The sequence below is a fragment of the Adiantum capillus-veneris genome, chromosome 14 (genome assembly GCF_014529385.1).
Source record: "Adiantum capillus-veneris isolate H3 chromosome 14, ASM1452938v2, whole genome shotgun sequence".
NCBI classification, from domain to species: Eukaryota; Viridiplantae; Streptophyta; class Polypodiopsida; order Polypodiales; family Pteridaceae; genus Adiantum; species Adiantum capillus-veneris.
In genome coordinates, this window is record NC_140944.1 from 152,061,017 (window position 1) to 152,086,484 (window position 25,468).

Sequence of the window (25,468 nt, forward strand, 5' to 3'; positions counted from 1 at the left end):
AATTGCAATCTCTTCGTCTTGTACCATCCTGCTTATAAGCTGATATGCACGACTTTCAAACAACTAGCTATCGCATATGATTAGTGTTCAGTTGTTAGGGTGTCATCATCGGTGAAGAAAGACTTTTGATCGGAATAAGATTTCTGAATCCTACACGGCTGACACCGTTGACACTGTTTCCCTTTAAACAATTATATACATCACATCGTCGATCTTACTCTCTGAGTAAGGCTAAGCGCCTGATGATTGCCACCCTAATAAGGGCCTAAATCCAATTGATGCCGCGTAAACAAACAGACACGAATGTTCTGGCGCATTATTGTTTTTTTTTTATATATATATATAGCATTGAGCAACATCGTCGATTCATTTACATGGCGATCGCTAATCAAAGAGGGAGCTTCAATTACTTACAGTAACAATAATTGTGGCTGAGGAGGCGAAAAGATATACAGTTAAGCTGCGATTCTGAAATCAAGGGGCTTGGATGTGTGCCATGTATGGTATAAGCTCGCCTGCTCGTCCAGCTTTCTTTCAGAGCAAGTAGCTGCTGCTGCACTATTCCGGTCATAATATACACGCCATGTGGTAGGCGTTCGAATACTCGCTGCCTGCACGTCGACATTGCTGTAGCTGTCATAGATACTGCTTCCCTTAATGATGCTCATCGACCGGCCTGCGCCGGTACGTCCCTCCATCAGTAGAAGCACAACGTCCAGGCCATTGAAGCTCAAGGATAAGATTGCATACTCTTGTTCCCTCTTCTCTACAGTACTCATGACGTTATTGTCATGAACACAGCAGAGTGCCGGCGTCTTGCCGTGTTTAAGCTGGTTGCCAGCTTCAATGCCTTGCAAGGCCGGGCCAGCATTCCTCTTTGCAGCTTCGTGTACCGGCGCCGCATTGCCTTCTCTCCCAGAATGGAGCCCCTGTACATTTCCACATTCAATTGCACTCATCAAGCAGCCGCTGCCAGCGCGAGAAGTTTGCCCCTCGTGTAAGCTTAGCCTTTGGGCCCTCTCTAGTAGCAACCTTAATGTACTCGGTAAGCAATATACATAGGAAGCTCCCACAGAGTTCCAACTCCTTCCAAAGACCTTGATACTTTTTGGCACACATATTAAAGCTCTGGGATGACGATGACTAGGTTGGCACGCCGACAATCTTAATGACCTTACATACTGCTCATCATCTCCCTCATCTTTACAAGCTTTATACTTCTTGTTGGTCTTCCGAGTTAATGCATATTCCCTTTCCCCATTGCAATTAAGGCCGGAAGCTGAAGAGGCCAAAATCAATCTCAACCGCCCGCTTTCCCTCACTGCACGGAATGGGCTACTGGAAGTGGCGTTCACTCTTTGAAGAACAAAGCGGCCATTGGATTTAAAAGACCGCATGATTGGGCGGCCACTCGAAAGAGATGAGAGGGGTGGAGGAAATGGCCAGACATGCTGACAGCTCGCGCCTTGGCCTGCTGCACGAAGCAACATCTCATTCATGGAAGGCGAGGACGTACCAGACATATATGCCTTCTGCCATGTGCCTTTAGCAGCGGCTCTTACCACATCGCTGTCATGGTGCCCACAATATGCTGCTCGGTAGCTTCCATGGTGGCCATGATTCTGCGTGGCAGCTTTTGTACCTTCTGTTGTGCCGCTCCGGCAGCTTATGCTCTCTGAGCCTAATTCTTCCGTGCAGTAGCAAAGCTCCTCTCTTCTAAAGCAAGGGCTGAAAGGCGCTCTGTTAGCTCTCTTGGGCAAATTAAGCGTGCAGACCGCCATTGAGGCTGCAGTTTTTAGTACGCTGCAAAAAAGCGGACACGCAGCAAAGAACCCTACATGCTTGCACTGAAGTAGGCTGTGCACAGCACGTCTACATGATCTTCATGAAAGCAGCCTTGTTTGTGTAGACCTATGAAACATGTGTTACACGGTACACCTGCTCCTACTAGCTGACGCTGGGGGAATTCCATTGCTTTGAATGCATTTGAGAGGTAGGGTTTCCCTTTAACGGAAAGAAGATTTCTTATTGAAAAGCACGAGACGGTCTGGCCGCACCAATGGAGAAAGGCTTTGGTGTACGCATTGCCGCACGAAACAGCTGTCTTTTTTTGTATGTGGTATCGTGTGTGACGAGGAGGACAGCGAGAGACAGAGACAGAGAGAGAGAGAGATGTGAAGCGAGAGAGAGAGAGAGCGCGCAGAAAACTCGTAATAGGGCGTAGTGAAAGAAACAGGCTTCTCTCCGTCACGCGTGCGTATATGTGGGGGCTCTCTCTCTCTCTCTCTCTCTCTTTGTGTGACGAGACGAGAGAGAGTAGCCTAATAGCTAGAGAAACAGGCAAGGAAAAAGCGTGTGTGTATATATATATATATATGTGTGCCCCTCTCTCTCTCTCTCTCTCAAATCATGTCTCTCTCTCTCTCTCTCTCTCTCTCAAATCATGTCCATTCAAAAAGTGCACAATACAAGATGCTTTTGGCAAATGTCCATCACGCTGCTGCATGCCTCGCCACGTCAACCACCAAAAGTGTACCACAAGGTCCACAAGCGAACAAATGAGACCGGTTCATTCAGAGACCTATATAGGCCTAGAGAGCGAGCAAGAGACTGGAGTCACTCCCCCTCCACTTTCAAGCGGCCTCTGCTGAGAGAGAGAGAGAGAGAGTCCTGCGACTCGCGACTACTGGATACTAGATAGTCGTGTGGTGCTGGGCTCCTCCATTCAGGGACCAGGCCCCAGGGGCAGCTAATTGTAGGGCCCCAATCAGAGGCCGGCAGCCGGCGTGAAATCGGAATGAGAGAGACAGAGAGTCTGTGAGAGAGAGAGAGAGAGAGAACTGAGACTCATCAAAGAGGACTGAGAGGAGGTGGCACGAGGGGCTCATTGCTGACTCTGAGTGCTGAAGAGACTCGATTGGAGGAGAGGAGTATCCGGAAAAGAAAATGGGGTAGGCAGCAAGCTGAGGGCGCCACATACATGGACTAATAAAGGCACCACATGCATTAGAGATCCTCTGGGAGTACGTATCTACCCACGAGATTGAAACTCCCATCACAATACACAATAGTGAGACTGTGAGAGTTAAATTAAACAATAATAAAAAGCGACCGCATCCTCAAGGGTGAAAGGAAATCCTTCTTCAAGCTCGCCAGACTGCCGCTCACCGCAGGGCACCTCGACTTCCAAAGTGGGACTCGGAGTCGCGGGGAAGGCATCCCCAGAGAGAGAGAGAGAGAGAGAGAGAGAGACGAATCTGGATTCTGGAATGGACTCAATGGAGTCTGGTCGTGGCTTCATAGAACAGGATGAGCAAGAGGTGAACAGAGACAAAACGAGTCAATCGCACAAAAGATCCTATCAGATGGCCTTATCACCATCATCGTCACCCCTTTACACATGCCCTTCAATGAAATTTCTCCGTATCCGCCCACGTACTAACATCTAATTGGATTGCACACAGTTCACAAGGCATCAAGAGTTCGTTTTGATCTCTCCAATAGGTCATTGGCACAATGCATTTTAACTGAGTAGTTTCTAAATTGGCACAATGCCCTCTCAACTAAGTAATCAATCTATTATCATTGGTGGTTGTGTGCAAGTTCCACATTGATAGGGCAATATGTCCCATACAGTGCAAGTTCTACCTTTAACACTAGTTTGGTACCAAAAATGATACTTTAGTGTCCTTTTTTTTGTGAATTTAAATACAATGGTACATGAAATCTAGAACAGATCTCAAGAAATGCTTTTGCAAACTTATAAAATGTTATTCAAAGTATTCATAAAAGTTATAATCCCTCATTTTTATCATAACGTCAATAGTAATTACACTCATGAAAAGAACCTACACAAAACAACATTCAATGAGAATGATATGACGAGCAAGGTCTAGGAGGTTTTAACCAATGGAGGAATATTGATGGTTTAAGCTCTATGTAAGTATGGTTTTACACTAGTTTGGTACCAAAAGTGTCCTTTTTTCGCGAATTTAAATAAAATGGTACATGAAATCTTGAACACATCTCAAGAAATGCTTTTGCAAGCTTATAAAATGTTATTCAAAGTACTCATATAAATTGTAATCCGTCACTTTTGATCATAACCTCAACAGTAACTATACTCATGAAAAGAACCTACGCAAAACATCATTCAATGTTTCATTAAAACTTATACTCTAACCTAAGAAAAATTGAGCAGGGTGCGTGCAATAATCCGTGGTAACTACTTATATATGTGTTTGATATTTTTTCAATTGTTATGTGAGAACAAAATTCTTTGTGACTAGAATTAAATATAGAAAGTCCTGTGGGTCAAATATGCAACGTTCACAAATTCAATTAACGGTCACAAAAACATTTAGTTCATCTAAATTTACAATGTCTTATGATGCATATATACTAGATCTATTACTCCATTAGATAAGGTGATAATTTTAAATGGTTATGCAATCCACGTTTGGTGATTTATGGCATATCCAAAAAACTGTGCATGTTGTAATTATGATTTTTTATTTATCAAAGATAAGCCTTAAAATAAAGTCCACTTTTGGATTTTTTCGTTCATCTCACTTATTTGTATATAAATACTTCATATGAACACAATTGGGAGATTTATAAGCACACTTTCATTAGTTTTTTATAGCAATGTTTATTTTGCAAAGAAATTATGCACTACTTTTTATTTAACATGAGCTTAAATTACAAGATGCCTATGAGTTTGAACCTTGAAAAATGCTTAGTTGATGGGTATTGACTTATAAATACATTATACACCTTAGGTTTTGTCCCACAACCTCATCATGTTAATGAAAGAGGCTTTGAAAGACCAAAATTTTACTCTTTGTCAGCATTTTCAAGATTTTGGTCTTCTGATTATAACTAAAATCTAATCCCATAACTAGGTTATGAAACTCAATTTCTTGCTATAATAAGTTTTTTCCTATCCATACACCTTGAAATCTATGCAAATTCTTATTTTGATGAGAAGTTATATTCAATTTATGAAAATTTTGTTAAAACTGTACTAAATTTCTATGATTTTTTCATCTTAAAACTTATCATTATAATCTTAATTTGATATTAATTTTGGTGAAAGTAAAATTTGGCTATGTTTTTCACCTCATAGCTACCTAAGATATGAACCTGGCCTATGATTATTTTTTTCTAGATTCACCAAATAATTATGACAAGTTGCTTGAAAAACAAGATACTTTAGTGTCTCAGGACATTTGAGTGTCCGATTTTACAAAACTAGTGTTAAGATCTGCTAACCTCCTTCGTGTCTGTCCGCTCGGGCGGGATGTTCGTCTCATCTTCATTCTCACAACGCTCCCCTTTCCCCTCTCATCCACCTTCTTCATTCGCATGGGATGTTGCGAACCCCCTCCCACATCGCACGTCACTACTACTCCAGAGTGTGCTCCAGCTGGCTCCCATAGGACCTCCCCAGGTCCTGTCAAGCACTGACCCCCTCATTGCGAAAGTTTTACCGCTAGAGTTCGCCGAGAAAGCTTCAGCACGCCATCTCTGCACGGCACCACCTCCTCCAAAGCAAAGAGTAGCTTCCAAATGGTGATGACTCTCTCGGAAGACTAGCAGATCCGACATCTGCTGGAAATACTCACCTTGGCGAAGGACAAGCACCTCAAGATAAGCTTTTAGTCATTTTACCAAGTTAGGAAAGTCGAGCAGGAGAATAGAGCACTGGTAGGCCTGCTAGCTGGCCCTCGCCCCCCGATCGACCTTTTGAAAGCATGGATCAAACAACAATGGACTGCTAGAGGCATTGAAGTGGAATCCATACAATGTTTACCCAAGAATCATTTCTTGTTTGTCTTCAAGGAAGCTGCCATGGCCTTCCAGGCTCTGAGTTACGATCGATGGGTGATTCGCAACTCCCCCTTGTGTCTATTTAGGTGGAATAAAACCTTCAACCCTGAAATCTTGACCTCTAGAAACTAACCGGTGTCGGTAGAATTTACAAATCTTTCAATGCATCTGTATAGCCACCTCGGGCCCATTGCAAGTCGATTAGCCAAAGTTCTAGGAGGCAGACCGCGCCAGGACTTCTACAATCCGGCTTGGCATCCTCAAGTTCTGGTTGAGATAGATATCTCTAACCCGAACAATCTTCCTTCTTCTATCGAAATCAGGATAGATGATGGTGAGGTATTCGACCAACCCATTGAATACAAATACCTACCTGACACTTGCTTCTTGTGTGGGAAACTTGGACACTTTGTGAAGGAGTACCCCCTCAAGACTCCTCCCAAAGATACTCCCTCAAACCCGGATCTCGCAGCTGCCCCGGCTCCCAAAGACCTTGAACCAGTGCAGACCGTCAATCCCCAAAACAAGACCAAAGGGAAAACCAACCAGGCTGCTAGCAAACTTGGCTCTTCCACAAAGGGTAGTTTTTCTCTCCACAACACGTTTGCAGTCTTGGCCCGTCTACAAGAATATGTAGAGTCAAACTCAGATGAGACAGGGGAGTACATCCCTCCTACTCAAGAAAATGTGCCTGCAGCAACATCAAGGTTGGAAGAAGAGGTTAACACTCTTGATCACCAGTCCCTGCCTGACCTTAACAAAGAAAATAGATCCAATAGTGATCTAGCACTTGTCCCTCTTCCTAATGTCCCTACTCCCATGGACATTTTGAAGGACAACAAATGTAACCATGCTAGTGTCACCCAGACCCGACCGAGGCAGTCAAGTAACAACAGAAATAAAAGAGTTACCAAATGAAACTACTGTCCTGGAATGTAAAGGGGATTTCAGACCCCAACAAAGTCAAGAAGATAGCTAACTGAAGTAGGAACAACGTCGTTGACTTCTTCATTCTTCAGGAGGTCAAAAGCACTGGTCAAGAATTGATCTCTGCTTTGGAAGGGATCTCCAAGAAACATGTATGGTTCCAGGATACTCACCCCCATGGTTCTGGAGGTTGTGTTCTAGGCTTCCTTGAGGAGTTCAGAAGCAGCAACTTGACTCCCATGTTCGGCCTTAATTGGTGCTTTGTATCCCTTCCCCATCCGTATAATGCCAGGCTGGTCGAGGTATATGCAGGGGGCTCTGTCTCTGATCGCATTCAAATTTGGAAAGACTTGGCTACTCTTTAGGAACCCCTCATTGTGGTTGGGGATTTCAACATGGTAGAAACATTGGAGGACAGATTCCTCTCCAAGGGTATAACTGTCAGGGGTGCAGAACATGACGCTTGGGAATCTCTCAAACATGGGCAGCAGCTCTGGGACATAGGAAACGTAGGGGAGTTCACATGGCAAAATTATGGGAAAGGGGACTTAGCAAGGAAAGCACGATTGGATAGATGCTATGTGGATGTTTCCCTAGCTAATTCTTATACTAGAGTCAAGGCTAAACCAAGATACAACACATGCATCTCTGATCACTATCCGTTAGTGATAACCATTGATGACAAGGACTCTAAAGTCAGGAACAATTGGTTTCACATAGATCCCTCCTTGTTTCACCTGCCAGTTGTCAAAGAGGCCATCCAGGATATTTGTTCTTGGGCCTTCACATCTAGCCGCTCCCCAGCAAGGGCTTGGAGCCAAGCTATCCAGGACACTCAAAATAAGCTTATTCATTTTAGAAAGGAAGTCATGTTAATTCGTAGGAAAAGAAGGGACAAAATGTATGAAGAACTGGCTAGTCTTGAAGTTTCTCCCTCCTCATAAGATATTCAGAGCACTATTTCATCTCTGCGTCAGAGGCTTAGACAAGAGGAGGATGTCATGTTGAAGCACTCATCAGACTTCTTCAAGAAATGGTGGGCAGGAAAGATAGATAGACCGTCCAAAGAGATGTTCAAATCCCTTATGAAAAAAAATGCAAGGGATCGGATCCCCTTTTTCCAAGCCCCTGCTCCGATAGCATCTGACACCAAAAATCTAGAATATGTCAGAGGCCACTTTTCCTCCATGTTCAGACCCCCCGACAATCGACATATGACCATCAAATTGCTAGAAACATAGAGAAAAGAAAAAAACAGCTTCATTGTAACAAGTAATATAATGTCTCTGGAAGCAGTTGAAGCCCGCTCAGAAACCCTGTCATGCCGGTCTAAAGTTATTCCAACTCAAGAGGCTGCTACCGCTGAAATCCCCTTGTCCATTTCTGACATTCTACTGGCTATTGAGAGCCTCAAGCCCTATAAAACCCCCAAACTAGATGGTCTCCCAGCTGAATTCTTTCAACAATTCAAAGAGCTATTAGCCCCCTATCTGTTGGCCGTCTGGGAAGAGTCCCTTTTCCACGAAGCTCTCCCGTGTTCCATGAATACGGGTGTAATCAAGCTACTCCACAAACGAGGAGTCAAGGAGGACCTGTCTAACTGGAGACCTTTGATTATGCTGAACACAGCCTACAAAATCATGGCTAAATCTGTGGCCAACATATCTGCACCCTGCTGATGAAATGGATCTCTAAGGAACAAAAGGGAATCATCAAAGGAAGGAAACTTGTCGAGGTTGTGATCTCCTTGTGGGAGGGTTTGAACATGCTACTGAATCAGGACAGAATTTTTTTTTTGTTAAGATTGACTTTGATAAAGCCTATGATAGGCTAGAATGGTCCTTCATTCTCAGATGTTTGGAAGCCATGGGCTTCGATGATTGAATGGTCCTATTTATTAAGAATCTTATGGGCAATGCACGAGCAAGGGTGTCTCTGAATGGCGGTTTGTCAGATGTGTTCACACTTTCAAGATCGGTAAGACAGGGTTGTCCTCTGGCTCCCCTTTTGTTGCCATAGCAGCTAACTCCCTCAACTGTCTAGTAAAGACAGGATGGCTAAGGGCCTCATTAAAGGGATTTCCATACTTGGTTCTGATGTCCAACAGTGCCTCTCTCAGTTCATGGATGACACTAATGCTCTTCTTACTGATGAGGAATCCACCCTCTTAGAATTCTGGGAGGCAATGAATTTTTTTTGTCTAGCCTCAGGGTCTCTTGTAAACCATACCAAAACTGGGGTCTTCTCACACTATGCTATCCCCGACTAGATATCCATGAATGGCTGCAAGATTATCAAGGAAGGGAGATCTTCATACTATTGGGCATCCCCATGGGGGTTGGCGTTTCTTTGAAGGCTCGATGGGACTGGGTGTGCAACAAGTTCCAATCTAAACTCAGTAGATGGATCGGATTCCAACATTCCCTGCCAGGGCGTGTTATAGTCATCAATCATTTTCTCAATGCCTACGTGTTATTTTTCTTTGGATGTTGGAGACCTGCAGATTGTCATCTTTTGAGGATCTCTAAGATTTGCAGGAATTTTCTATGGGCAGGTGACCCCTTTGTGAAGAAAAATGCCAAGGTCTCTTGGGATATCTGTACGCTTCCAAAGCACAATGGGGGTTTAGGAGTCAAAAACCTTAATCACGTCGCTGATAAGATGGCAGTTAAACTAATTGTCTCTGCCCTTCAACAACCTAATGAGGAATGGGCAAGGCTTTTATTCAGGAAGTTAACCAAATTTCGGTTGTCTGATCTCAAGGGATGGACGCACCTCCCTATCGCTGTCATTTTCTTTGGGAATCAACATGTTTCCCCAGCCGGCTCTGACCTGTTGAGGTCCTTCATGCAAGCATGAAACCGACACAAAGACAATCTTCAAATTAATACCCTCTCCCAACACAGGTTCTCGGTGCCCCCTAATGATTCTATTTGGTGGCCTTGTATAGGCATTCCTCCTTCCCTCTATAGGAAATCCCTAATCCTCCACAAGAAGGGTCTCAAGTTGTGGTCCCAATTGTGGGATCCAGGAACTGAGGACTGGCTAACTGATATCGAGTTGTCTCTCCGGTTCAAAGACATGCCTTGGGATCTCTCCCTCATCCGGTCTAGAATCAGGCAATTCCCCCTCAACCTCACTTGGACTCTCCAAAACCCTGACCATCTCGACCTTCGAGCTTTCACATTAGCAGGAAGATTCAAACTCCACAACCCAGTATGGAAGAGAAGCAAAGCAGTCAATTCCATTCCCAACACTCTCAACAGAAGATGGAAAGTCAACTCCTCTCACTCCCAGTGGGAATTTAAATTCAAAAATATATGGTCCCAGGCTATCGAACCCAAAAAATCAGTATTGCTCTGGCTGATTCTTCACAAAGCGATATGGACGGGCAAGAGGGCATGCAAGCTAATCTTAGTACAGGGATCTGTTGTAGATGCAAAAGGGGGGTCAAAGATATAGCCCATCTGTTTGTAGCTTGCCCAAAAAACAAACAATTGCTATCTCCTCTACTTAACACATTGGACCGCTCCCCATCTTGGAAACACCTCCTATTAGGAGACAACATAGGAATGCTAACAATGTTTTGGAATAAGGCTAGAGGTGAGCTTCTATGGCTTATTTGGCGAGAGCGAAATTGTAAACTGTTTGAAATTGCTTACCAGACCCCTAGTCTGAAAACCCTGTTGTCATCTCTAAATGTGCAGGACATTCAAATCTCCAAAGACCAGGTTATTTTATATTGAACAAAAAAGAAAATTCATGACTCCAAATTCTTCGGCTATCGGATCCAAGGTTGGGGTGCTGGAGGGAGTGATCTGGACGACAATATCCTCAAGAGGGCTGATTGGGAAAATGAAATGGCCATAGAAATTGATCAGCTAGAAACAAGGATCGGCGAAGGATATTACTACTTGGAAAGGCTTCAATCAGAGATTGATCGATGTGCTAGTGTATAAGCTTGGCATTGCTGTTTCCGGGTTTTGTTGGCCTATGTATCTGATTCCCTTGTTGTATCGGATCACCTTTTGTATCGGTTTCTTGTATTGGTTTATATCCCTGGTCAGGTCAAATCGCAGCTCCAGTAGCTGTCATGTAAACATTTTGCTCTTCTAATTCAATTCCCCGCGCTTATGGTTTTAAAGAAAAAAAAAACAACATTCAATGTTTCATTAAAATTCGTACTCTAGCCTACGAAACAAATGAGCAGGGTGCATGCAATAATCCGTGGTAGCTACTTATATATGTGTTTGATATTTTTACAATTGTCATGTGAGAAAAAAATCCTTTGTGACTAGAATTAAATATAAAAAGTCCTGTGGATCAAATATGCAATGTTCACAAATTCAATTAACGATCACAAAAAACATTTAGTTCATCTAAATTTACAATGTCTTACGATGCATATATACTAGATCTATGACTCCATTACATAAGGTGATAATTTTTAATGGTTATGCAAGCCACATTTGGTGATTTATGACATATCCAAAAAATTGCGCATGTTGTAATTATGATCTTTTTTTTATCAAAGATAGGCCTTAAAATAAAGTCCATTTTTTGATTTTTCATTCATCTCACTTATTTGTATACAAGTACCTCATATGGACACAATTGGGAGATCTATATACAAACTTTGATTAGTTTTTCAAAGCAATGTGTTTTTGCAAGAAAATATCGCACTACAAATGTTTTAAAATGAGCTTAAATTACAAGATGCCTATGAATTTGAACCCTTGAAAAATGCTTATTTGATGGGTATTGCCCTATAGATACATTATACACCTTAGGTTTTGTCCCGTAACCTCATCATGTTAATGAAAGAGGCCTTGAAAGACCAAAATTTTCCTCTTTGTCAACATTTTCAAGATTTTGGTGTTTTGATTATAACAAAAATCTAGTCCCATAACTAGGTTATGAAGCTCAATTTCTTCCTATAATAAGTTTTTTCTTATCCATACACCTTGAAATATATGCAAAATCTTATTTTGATGAGAAGTTATATTCAATTTATGAAAATTTTGTTAAAACTGCACTAAATTTCTATGATTTTTTCATCTTAAAACTTATCATTATAATCTTAATTTGATATTAATTTTGAAAAAAGTAAAATTTGGCTATGTTCTTCACCTCATAGCTAACCTAAGATACGAACATGACCTATGAATGTTTTTTCTAGATTCACCAAATAATTGTGACAAGTTGCTAGAGAAACAGGACATTTGAGTGTCCGATTACAGAACTAAATCCCACTAGAAGTGGTCAAGCCCCACGTTGATAGAGCAATATGTCCCATACCGTGCACGTGCGCACACACACACACACACACACACACACACACACACACACACACACACATTTGTCCATCGTAGTAGCATGTTCTAGTGGATTTCATTGCTCTTCTTCATTATCTCCTTCAAAATTGATTCTGATATAAGAGGACCAAAGAATCTTCAAGAAGGCTTATGTGATATTTTGTCCACTCCTTGCCTAGAAGTGCTCTTCTTTTAGGTTGCTTGGTGTAGGGACACAGGATAGTCCACCTCTAATGTAAGGACCTATGGAAAATGTAGTCTCCAACATGTATATAGATTTTTGGGCAAGGCCTTCCAAGCGGGACCAACCCTTCAACTCATCAAAAAGAATATCCCTCCTCACCCTCACTTGATGTGTGGTAGGGTTGTAGCATTTATGCCCTTTCTGCTCAAGGGAAATATGTTGGAGATCATCCCAACTTGGGCGGCCTTTATATGTGAAACCTTTGTAATGCCTTTAAAAGTCTCAAAAACCTAAAATATAACTCTCTCGTTTGTTGTGTGCACACTCGTCTTATCCCTTGCTCATCTCTGCTATGTCGAGGTCATGTTGATTAGGGAGGCTGTCATAGTTCCTGCAACTGGTATCAGAGATTTGATGGAGAAGATGGGCTCCCCAACATTCATGACTGCCGCAATATCTGTTGGGATCGGAGAGCACACACACACAGAGAGCCAGCACGAAGAAGGAGATAGACACAGTGTGTGGCGGGGCGATACTCACACTACAATGTGTAGTTATGAGTATAGTTATTATGAATGAGTAAATGAATGGCTGTACATGGGCGGCTGAACAACGGGCAGCCGGGCACACGGGCCTTTAACCCAACAATCTCCCACTTAAAGGCAGTGTGCCTTTAAAGTGGCCAAAGTACAGCAAAAGAAGTCAAGCCATACCCATCAGCGATCTGCAGTGTGCAAACCGCTGTGAGGCTAACGACTTCGTGAGTACATCAGCAAGGTTATCGTCAGTGTGTACCTTGACAAGCTCTATGCGCTTGTCCTCTAGCACCTCTCGTATGAAGTGATACCTCACCTCAATGTGCTTTGTCTTCGAATGGAAGACAGGATTCCGTGCCAACGCTATGGTACTCTGGCTATCACAATGTAGAATCGGAGCATCACCAGCCATACCAAGATCTCCCACTAGTCGTGAGAGCCATACGGCCTCCTTGGCAGCCTCAGTGGCAGCCATATATTCAGCCTTTGTAGTGCTCAAAGCAATGCATGGCTGTAAACGTGATGCCCACGAAACCGGTCCACCTGCAACTGTGAACACATAGCCGCTAGTAGACTTCCTCGAGTCCACTGACCCTGCATAGTCTGAATCTGTATATCCGCAAACAGACATATCCTTCTCACCATAACATAGGGACAACTCTGAAGTCCCTCTCAAGTATCTGAGAATACCTCTCACTGCATCCCAATGACGCTTGCCCGGGTTAGACATGTACTTGCTAACCACACCAACTGCATGAGCAAGATCTGGACGCGTAGCCACCATGGCATACATCAAGGAACCAACAGCTGACGCATAGGGAATCTGAGACATCTCTGTAGTCTCCAAATCTGTCTGAGGGCAGTCATCATGGCTGATTTTTACATATGGAGGCAACGGGGTACTAATGGCCTTCCCCCCTTCCATATGAAAACGCTCAAGCACCTTGTCAATGTACTCTTTCTGACTAAGAAAGAGCATCTTGCAAGAACGATCACGAGTGATCCGCATACCCAAAATATGACTGGCATCCCCAAGATCCTTCATGGAAAAGGTCTCATGTAGCCTATGTTTCAAGGCATCCACATCAGAAATACACTTCCCTGTGATCAGCATGTCATCCACATACAAAACCAAAACAATAAGACTACCATCTGCAGCCTTGCGAGTATAGAGGTATGGGTCCTCATAACTACGTACATAGCCCAATGAACTCATGAATGCATCAAACTTACGATACCATTCACGAGATGATTGCTTCAGCCCATACAAGGTCTTAAGAAGCCGGCATACCATCTTCTTTGAACCATGAATAACAAACCCACTTGGTTGCTCCATGTACAAATCCTCGTGCAAGTCCGGATGTAAGAAAGATGTCTTTACATCCATTTGCTTCAACTCCATGTCTTCTGTAGCTACCAAGGCAAACAACATACGCAAAGTAGACATCTTCACCACTGGGGAGAAGATCTCGTCAAAATCAATGCCCTTCTGTTGCTTGAATCCTTTAGCCACAAGCCTTGCTTTGTACCTAGGCTTTGCATCCATTGAACACAATTTTATCTTGTAAACCCACTTGCATGGTAGTGCCTTCTTACCCTTTGGCAAAGGAGTAAGCTCCCACGTTTCATTTTGGATCAACGAATCCATCTCTGACTGCATAGCCTACTCCCACTTGAGCTTGTCAACACTAGACATGGCCTCATCATAACATGATGGCTCCCCGCAATCAGTCAACAATACATAATCCATAGAAGGCACAAAACGCTGAGGCTGTCTTGCACGCCGCTCTGAACGCCTCAAAGACTGTGCAGGAGGTGCATCTGGCTGTCCCACATCTACATGATCTCCCAACAAGGGCTGATCTCCCACTTGAGGGTCAATGGGCTGCCCACAAGCAGCCATGGGACCATCATACCGATGACCAACCTCCTCAAATATCACACGCCGAACCTCAACCGTTCGCGGTGATTCTCTATACATAGAGTCCTCATGAAAAACAACATCATGGCTGCGCACAATCTTCCTGTCAATAGGATCCCACAATCGATAACCCATCTCACCAGAGCTACCATAACCCAAGAAGATACATCTCTTGCTCTTTGGATCCAATTTGCTGCGTTTTGCCTTAGGTACATGTACATAAGCTTCACAGCCAAAAACACGAAGGTGACCATACGAAGGTGGCAAACCTGTCCATACCTCTTCAGGCACTTTGAAGCCCAAAGGAACACTAGGTGAACGATTTATCAAATGCACAGAAGTGGCAACAGCTTCATCCCAAAATCCATTTGACAAACCAGCCATAGAAAGCATACTACGGACTTTTTCCTGTATAGTCCTGTTCATGCGCTCTGCCACACCATTTTGAGGAGGTGTATAGGGAGCACTAAGCTCGCGCCGTATACCCTTCTCAACACATAATGTTGTGAAAGCATGAGACATAAATTCACCCCCATTGTCCGTACGTAAGCACTTCAACTTACAACCTGATTGGTTTTCAACAAGAGCCAACCATTGCTTAAATATATCAAACACCATATCCTTCTTACGAATGGGGTATGCCCATACCTTCTTGCTAGCATCATCAATGAACGTAACAAAGTACATAGCACCTCCAAGAGAAGCATTGGGCATCGGCCCACATACATCACTATGCACCAAAGCTAGCTTTTCCAAAGATCTGTGTGGAACACTCTTCTTATGAGAAGATTGAGCATGTCGGCCATAAAGGCAATGCTCACAAAACTCAAAACCACCAAAATCTGAAACGGGAATGTAATCCGCACGTGCCAACAACTTCAAACCTTTCAGTGACATATGCCCCAAACGCTGATGCCATAAAGAAGCAGGAGGTTGCTCAGTGATCCCCACAATGTGATCAGCCACACTAGCTACACAAAGGGAATACAACGTATTCCTCTTAGCACCTTTAACCAAAACAAGGCTGCCCTTAGTGATCTTCCAACCTCCATCACCAAAAGATACATTGAAACCAAGTGAATCCAACTGACCCACACTAATCAAGCTTTTTGCAAGAGCCGGCACATGACGCACACGCTGCAAGACAAGCGTAGTAGAGTTTGGCATAGCCAAATGAATATCCCCAATGCCATGAATCTGCATAGAACGCCCATCGGCAATCCTGACAGTACCTGTGCTCGAAGCATCATAGTCATGAAACCATGACCTATGAGGCGTAACGTGAAAAGAAGCACCATTGTCAATGACCCAATCCATAGGCATACTACGCTCATGAGTGAGAAGAAAAGCGTCATCAAAATAGGATGCAAGCAACACATCACCAAGCTCTTCACTAGTAGCACTAGTCGGAGCACATACATGGTCATCTTGAGAGCTACACTCTCCCTGTGTTGCATTTAACTCCTCAATCTTGATATTGGATTTAGGCTTGTCCTTAGCATCATGGTCTTTCTTCTTACCATCTCCATTTTCCCTTTTCCACTTGTAGCAATCCTTTTTGAAATGGCCTTTTCTACCACAATGAAAACATTCCACATCCTTTTTACTTGTGCCTGCACGGGACTTGCTTCTAGATTTACCCCTGTTGGACTTATACTTGTCCATAGTCCTGCCTCTGACAACCATTGCACTAGAAGACTTACTACCTGCATTATTCTTTCGATTACTCTCTTCCGTGAGAAGACTAGACTCCACATTAGTACTTGTCAACTCATCCGCAGGAACCGAGTTACTTATGGCTGTCCTAAATGTGTCCCATGACTCAGGCAACGGGACAAGTAAAAACATAGCTTTTACATTTTCCTCAAACGTAATTTTCTGCGTAGCAAGTTGGCTGAAAATTGTATTGAACTCATTCAAATGCGCATTCATGGAAGCACCTTCCTCCATTCGCAAATCAATAAGCTTTTTAATCCAATACACCATAGAAGCAGCCGAATGCTTATCATACATATCGCAAATCCGCTGCCATAGCTCATAAGCTCCACCCTGTGCATCTTTCACATTGTAATAAACAGACTTTGAAAGGGAAAGCCTAATGGTAGACCTGCACATCTCATCCAACTCCTCCCAATCATCCCTCTCCATGTTCTTTGGCTTAACTCCCTGCAACTTTAGAGGTCGAATCTGTTTCTTCTGCACCAAGACATCCCAAATCTGATCTTTCCAATATGAGAAATTAGCATCATCCAATTTCTCAATATTGAAAACTGTGTCCTCTTTAGTGCCCATTACAACAAGAATGCAACAATGAGAAACCTGTAACCAACCAACAAACTGCCACAACAAAGTAGTGTTGCAAATCTAACAACACCTGCTGCTCAATCAAAGAGCAAACGTATAGAGTATAAATCAGCCCATAATATGGTCAAAAAACGTACGTAGAAATCCACAAACAAATGCATAAACCCGTGACACCTGTAACTCAACCGGCCTAGGCAAACCGTGCCACAAAATGCATCAACAATGAGCTGTCATAGAGGCATAAACATACTCCATGTCTGAATAACCACAATAGAGACATAAGCTGACCAAGCTTACACAAATCCGTGAGCATAAATGGATCCAAGTGAGCATATAACCAATGCACAAGCTCAACGAAGTCCAATCTCTACTGTCAACCAAGTACCTGTCCGTACTCAAACCGCAACACTGCAAGCAAGAGCAAACCCGCTCTATGTATAGGTGAACCAAATCTCCACAATATCATGCATAAAGAGTGTCTGTCAAACTGCCATATCCACATCCATCAACATACATAGATGATGTAAACCTGTAGCTCAAGAACACGCATAAACAGACTGCCCAGAAGAGTAGAAGCTCCCACTCAAACCACAACCATATACATGGCTGTCCCACAGTAAAAATACATGTTTTGTAACCACAGAAGAAACTTGTATCCAAAACTCCCTGTAACCTGTAACCTGTACCCGTACCTGTACCTGTACCTGCACCTGTACCTGTACCTGTACCTGTACCTGTAGTCGAAGAAGACAATGTCGCCAAACTTCCACTCTATCTGTGTGTATGAGGCCACTCCAAGAAGAGGCTACACACTCTCAAATGAGCTGTGGGCTCACGTAAGTGGAAGACACTACAACAATGGCACCTGTAATGGCTATGGAAGCTCTGGCAGCAGAAAACTACCAAAGAGAGCTTAAAAACGCAGCTCCTAGTCTGTAGCTCGGATGGGATTTCTAATGGCACGAATGGCTCCGAAAGGGGGGTTAAACCCCAAGGACACCTGATGAAAATACTCGCGGAGTGCTGAACCTTCCAATGCCAAGCTCAGAAAAACCTTCTGCTCTTTAGAAATGCGCGCGTGCGCGAAACCGAAAAACGGCAATGAAACAGCAGCAAGTTTCAACACACTCAACAATGATGATGAAGCTCTCAATGCTCTCACTACCAAGCTCTGATACCACTTGTTGGGATCGGAGAGCACACACACACAGAGAGCCAACACGAAGAAGGAGATAGACACAGTGTGTGGCGGGGTGGTACTCACACTACAATGTGTAGTTATGAGTATAGTTATTATGAATGAGTAAATGAATGGCTGTACATGGGCAGCTGAACAACGGGCAGCCGGGCACACGGGCCTTTAACCCAACAATATCCTCTCAAAATGCTATCGAAACTGGCTCTATTGTCATTGCTTAATCACAGAGTCCATAGGCCGGCATCGCAACCCATAACGTGGCTTCTTAGCACGCCATTGCTATCATAGCACATAAGAGCAGTAGAGCTAATGAGTGCCTTGAGATGCAGGGGGATTTTCGGTAGCAAAGGACTAAATCTGCTTGCATATTGAGATGCTCTCCTAGGAATGAAGGGCCTCTCTTAGGTGGCTTCTCAAAACAGTGTATTAACCACTATCGCCTTAAGATTTGCGCATATCTAAATGCTAAGGAATTGGGCTCTCCTCCAACTATGGAATTTTAAGATGCAAGCCTAATACAAGGCAGCGATTTAAGAGGCATCACCCACTCAATTAGCATCTCAAAAGGGTGTTATTCTTTACCTAACTCCTACACATGGCATATGAAAAAGCGAACTGGATGTTGAATAATCCATTGCCTGTTTTTCAGCCCCAACATGACATCATTTCAACCATATTTGAACACCCTTAACAATATGGCATCTCCAACTCTACTTGTATCTCAAGATGTTGCTCATTGCTTAGCACCCTACCGGTAGCAGCATCTCAAAACGCCATTGATTTCTTGGCGGTTCTGAGTGTCCAACGAGCTTGTTTGAGAAGCAACATCTCAAAATGTTACCATAATGGTGAGATTCCGATTGGATGCTATATCATATTGAGTCCTTTTTTGGGATAAATTTTTCTTTTCGTGTTCTATTGTGAATAAGAATATCAACCCTAAATCTCTAGATTTTGTTTCTGTATCATGTTATGTATGCCAGTCTAGAAGGAAAAATTAATCGCTCTTTCAGCCCTCTATCCGAGTTGTAAATGGGACTAGACATTGCCCTGACTAAGAGAATGAGAGGCTGGAGGTAAGACCTTCCCATATCTGAAGGCCCATGTTTTTCTTTAATTTCCCAATCTCATGAGGTTAACATGTAAACCAAAACCCGAAGTTAGCTAGAGTAAAGCAAAAAATCTAGGGTTTGGGCATAAAACAAAAACCCCTTGTGTTGGTAGCTTGAAAGTAGCACCAGGTTATGGGAAAAGCTAAACCCTTGGTGAGAAAACCAAAAACTCATGGTTGAGGATAATACCAAAAAATCGTTGTGTCATCAGAGTGAAGAACTATGTTCAAGAAGATGTATGATGTGCCAAGTTTGGGTTGTAAAGAATGAGGATGCAAGAGAGCTACACAAGACAAGCACAAAAGCACACAGAGATGGAAAGCTTCTTCTTCTTCTTCTCAGAAAAGAGAGTACAAAATGACTAAGTGCTAAAGCTAAAAAGTAGCACATATGTACATGCGGTCACTAAGTGTGAACTCACTAGAAGCGTACTAGGCTGGCACTATAAGTGTAGTCCAACTGTAGAATCACTGACAGAGATCCTCCGTGTCGGTCACCTAACGCGCCAGTGAGTAAATGCCGTAAGCGGCCAAGACCCGTAGTGGATGCCAGCTCAAGGTGTAGAGCTCGACATCTCAACACTCCCCCTCGAGCTCTGCATGTCGCAGAGTCCAAGCATAGTCCGGAAACGTCGAAGCTTCTCAGCTCCGAGAGCCTTGGTCTGCTCCTCTGTGCTGACGTAGACCAAGTCGATGTCGCCCGCCAACACTCGCTCTCGAACGTAGTGGTAATGGACCTCTATGTGTTTGGTCCTGGCATGGAACACTGGGTTCCTAGCCAACTGAATGTTGCTGAGGTTGTCACAATGGATGAAAATCTGCTGGTCCACCTGCACTCCCAAGTCCTCAAGTAATGTGCGTAGCCAAGCTACCTCGCACACCGCAACTGCTGCACCTCTGTACTCGGCCTCTGTGCTCGATAAAGCAACCGTAGGCTGCTTTTTGCTTCTCCAAGTAACAGCAGCACTCCCAAAAGAGAACATGAAGCCACTCGTAGGTCTCCTATCAACAATGCTACCTGCCCAATCTGCATCTGTATACCCATACAATGCTAATGGTGCATCTGCTGCATAGAACAATGCGTAGTCAAGAGTACCTTGCACATACCTAAGTGTGCGTCGTACTCCATCCAAATGTGGCTTCCTCAGAAGCTGCATGAACTGACTCTCCAAGCCTACTGTGTAGCTCAAGTCTGGCCTCGTGATAGTCAAGTAGATTAGACTACCCACAATCTTCCTGTACATGTTGACATCCTCAACAACATCACCCTTCTCTGCACTCAGCTTTGCATTCACATCCAAGGGAATAGAAATTGGCTTACCTTGCACATACCTAAGTGTGCGTCATACTCCATCCAAATGTGGCTTCCTCGGAATCTGCATGAACTGACTCTCCAAGCCTACTGTGTAGCTCAAGTCTGGCCTCGTGATAGTCAAGTAGATTAGACTACCCACAATCTTCATGTACATCTTGACATCCTCAACAACATCACCCTTCTCTGCACTCAGCTTTGCATTCACATCCAAGGGAATAGAAATTGGCTTACAATCAGCCATACCATACTTTGACAACATGTCCAAAGCATACTGTCTTTGTGATAGCCATACACCCTCTGGAGTCCTGATCACCTCAATGCCAAGAAAGTAGCGCAACTCTTCTAAATCTTTCATTTCAAACTCCTGTTTGAGAAGACCCTTCACATGGTCAATCTCCATAGCATTGTCACCAACAATAATAAGGTCATCTACATATATGGTAATGACCACAATCTCCACATCACTCTTACGTACATAGAGTGAATGATCAGCATGAGCTCTCCTAAAACCAATACTGACAAGATACTTGGCAATCCTGTCATACCATGCTCTAGAGCCCTACTTCAAACCATACAAAGCTTTGAGAAGTCTGCATACATAATCTGGGTAACCTGGATCGACATAACCAGGTGGCTGATCCATATACACTTCCTCTTGCAACTCACCATTCAAGAAGGCATTCTTTACATCCATTTGATGCATAATCCATCCTCTAGATTCAGCCACTGCTATGACAGCTCTCACAGTCGTCATCTTTGCCACTGGAGCAAAGGTCTTCTCATAGTCTATGCCATACGTCTGTGCATAACCCTTTGCGACCAGCCTTGCCTTGTGACACTCAATGTTACCATCAGCCTTATGCTTGGTTTTATACACCCATTTACAGCCAATAGCTTTCTTGCCACTTGGCAATGGCACCAACTCCCATGTGTCGTTTGCTTCCAATGCAGCCATCTCTTCATTCATTGCATCATCCCAATGCACATTTCCAACTGCATCCTCAAAACATGTGGGCTCCACATCCTGTATCACCTTAGCCATGTAGGCTTGGTGATGCGCTAGATACCCATCATAAGTCAATTTCTGAACTGGATTTCTGACTCTATTAGATCTGCACGGTCCTGGGTCACTTCTTTGCCCTCTAGCATCTTCTTGTACTTTCCTACACCAGGTGTCGTGACAGTCGGAATTCCAAATTACTCATCAAGACTTTGTTCAGAACCATCTGAATCCATGTCTACATGTGAAAAACCTGATGATGCATCAGCCATAAAGGGAGGTTCATCAACCTTTTTCTTTCCTTTTCGTGATACATTCCCTGTACCTGTTGGTGGAGTAACCTGCGTACGTAGTCTACCATTCCATGGTTTCTCAACAGAGCCACGAGAAGAGGACTCTTCTGGTCCACTCAAAACCTGTGACTGTGGCCTCACATTTTGTACAACCACATCATCTTTTACATCAGCCCCAATAGTGCCATGTGCATTACTGTACCAGCTGCTCATCTCATCAAAGACTACATCTCTGCTCACTCGTAATTCTCGTGTAGTAGGATTGTAGCACCTGTACCCCTTTTGTTCAAGGGAATATCCCACAAGAATACATTTCTCTGCTTTAGGATCCAATTTCCTACGCAACTCATCTGGTACATGCACGTAAGCTATGCAGCCAAACACTTTCAAGTGTGCCAAATCAGGCTTTGTACCTGTAAACTTTTCCTCAGGTGTTACATCATGCACCGCAGCTGTAGGTGTTTTGTTCATAATGTACACAGTTGTATTTACGGCTTGAGCCCAGAAATGATGAGACATGTTCTTCTCATTCATCAATGCACGTGCAACCTCTGCAATGTGCCTGCTTTTCCTTTCTGCGACCCCATTCTGTTGTGGAGTATATCTACATGTAAACTGCCTACGTATACCATGCATTCGCAGAAAATCTGAAAATGCATTGGAGAAGTACTCTCCCCCTCCATCTGACCTCAATGTCTTGATTTGCATATATGTCTCCTTCTCAATCATGACTTTGAAGTCTTGAAAGTGACCAAACACTTCACTTTTGTTACGCATGAAGTAGACCCATACTTTCCTTGTATGGTCATCAATGAAAGAGACATAATACCTGCAACCATGTATACTTGCAGTATCGGTTGGACCCCAAACATCTGTGTACACCACCTCAAGTGGATTTTTACATACATTGCGCTCATGTGGAAATGAGCCCTTTGATTGTTTTCCAAACTGGCATGCTGCACACACTTTATGCATACCATCCACCTTGAATTTGGGCAAACCTTTTACAATCTGTTTTGATTGCATGCTGCGCAATCTCTGCTCATTGACATGGCCAATGCGTTTGTGCCAAATGTCAACATCAGCCACAACACCTGAGCCCTGTGCAAATAATGCAGCTTTTACCTCAGGCATGTCTACATTCAGCGTAAACATTCTGCCCACACATTTGCCCTCTGTGATCAGCTTACAGCCATTCTGGAAATCTTCTACATAACAGCCATTTGGATTGAAGCGAACTTGCAAACCCTGCTCAACCATTTGTCCAACAGAAACAAGATTCTTTGTAATGTTTGGGACATGAAGTACATCTGCTAAGTACTTTGATTTCCCACTCTTCGTATTTAGAGGTATGTCCCCTACATGAGCAATGGGGTGAGCTGTGTCATCTCCTGTCTGCACATAGCCTGACACATCTGGTTTGCGCATATCTCTAAACCACTCTCCACGAGACGTCATGTGATTAGAGGCACCTTAATCCACATACCAAACATCATCTTGGGTGGAATTCTCTGCAGTCATTGTATTCATTACATGCTGCATAACAAACATGCGCTCGTTTTTACTGTCATCTGCATCTCTACTAGTAGATGCATAATTGCCCTGTTCTCTCTTTCCACTTGCTTTTCCCTTTGGACAGTCACGTGACATGTGACCTCTTTCACCACAAGTCCAACATTCTCTGCTATTTGGAGTATGTTGCTCCTTGCTTGATCCTGCACCACGACCTCTTTGACTCCCCCTGCCTTGAGACTGGTTTCCCCTGCCACCTGTATTGTTTTGATTTGATTGACCTTCCAGAAATTGGCCCCTGCAACCCCTTGGGCCTCGACCACGACCTCTACCTCTACCTCTATTGGAGTTAGAATAGAAGGCCTGTTCATAATTATTTCTGCCATGAGAAGAAGATGTGTCAAGGTTCTTCTCCTCAAGAATAAGCATAGAAATCAAATCTTGGAACACGGGGATGTCGTCTCTTGTATTCATGGAAGACCTAAAATGTACATACTCATCTCCTAGACCATCCAAGCATGCACGGACAATGTCATCGTCTTCCACTGAGACTTTAATAGATCCAAGAGCCTCAATGATACTCTTGATCTTCAAGGCATAATCATTGATTGAGAGGTTGTTCCTCTTAACCTGATTTAGCTCCGACTTTAGTTGAAGCTTCCTGGCCTTGGTGTTCACCTCGAACACTCTGCCTAAGTTTCTCCATGCAATGGAGGGGGTTTCAGCATCCTGTAGATAGCCCATCATGCCATCTGTGATGCTCATAGAAAGCCAATACATCACTTTGCTCTAGCCTTGTTGCCAGTCCCTCAAAGCTTTCCTTTGTTCTGCTGTAGCATTTGCCTCGGGAATCTCTGGTTCCTTTTCATTGTCTCCTTCTACATAGTCCCAATAACCTTTTCCTTTTAGGAAATTTGTTATTATGAACTTCCATGCAGGGTAGTTATTTTTCTCAAGCTTCTCAGTAACAATCTGACTGAAACCGTCAGACATCTTGAAGCACTAAGACAAAATAGCTGCAATCTGTAAAAACCTGCAAATCTGCTGAACCTGCTATCGTGGTACCTGTAACGCTTTCTACACTCAACCAGTGTCCACAATCAAGCGTACATACAACCACTGTACTTGTATAGTAAATCTCTATATACTGCACTTTGGAGACCTGTTCAGAAACTTGTGCGAAAAACCGCTAAAATTTTTTTCGCAGCGCGAGGCGCCTTCGGCATTTGTTTGTGGATTGCGAACGAAGGGATTGTGATGCTCTTGCTCTCTTAGCCTCTCTTGCCTGCACCAGGCTCTGATACCATGTAAAGAATGAGGATGCAAGAGAGCTACACAAGACAAGCACAAAAGCACACAGAGATGGAAAGCTTCTTCTTCTTCTTCTTAGAAAAGAGAGTACAAAATGACTAAGTGCTAAAGCTGAAAAGTAGCACATATGTACATGCGGTCACTAAGTGTGAACTCGCTAGAAGCGTACTAGGCTGGCACTATAAGTGTAGTCCAACTATAGAATCGTTGGCAGAGATCCTCCGTGTCGGTCACCTAACGCGCCAGTGAGTAAATGCCGTAAGCGGCCAAGACCCGTAGTGGATGCTAGCTCAAGGTGTAGAGCTCGACATCTCAACATGGGTGAAGGGGGTGATTGTTGGGGATTAGCCCAACTTGGGTGGCCATTATATGTAAAACATTTATAATACCTTTAAAAGGCTAAAAAAGATAACTCTCTAATTTCTTGTGTGCACACTCGTCTTATCCCTTGCTCATCTTTGCTCTATTGAGGTCATGTCGAATAGGGAAGCTGTCGTAGTTCCTACAAAATAAACAAATGTTTTTTTGCTATTGGGTCCAGCTTTGTTTGCAACTCATCTAGCACATGCACATAAGCAATACGTCCAAATATTTTGTGTCTCATATCAAATTTTTTGCTAGTAAACACCACCTTGGGTGTGATATTGTATGAAATCAACAATAGGATTTTTCACATCCAGCACTAGGAATGAGGCCAAAATTTGACTTC

At 43.5% G+C, this 25,468-nt stretch overlaps 1 protein-coding gene and 1 pseudogene across 1 annotated transcript; one reads left to right on the plus strand and one right to left on the minus strand.

Annotated features, from left to right (window-relative positions):
• Positions 1 to 385: 385 nt before the first annotated feature.
• Positions 386 to 2,273, minus strand: LOC147443370 (uncharacterized). The gene has a single exon (XM_086529852.1). It carries the CDS (start codon positions 1,779 to 1,781, stop codon positions 456 to 458), a length of 1,326 nt encoding a protein of 441 aa, XP_086385978.1. The 5' UTR covers positions 1,782 to 2,273; the 3' UTR covers positions 386 to 455.
• Positions 2,274 to 9,420: 7,147 nt separating this feature from the next.
• On the plus strand, positions 9,421 to 10,221 carry LOC147443371 (uncharacterized; annotated as a pseudogene).
• The last annotated feature ends 15,247 nt before the right edge of the window (positions 10,222 to 25,468 follow it).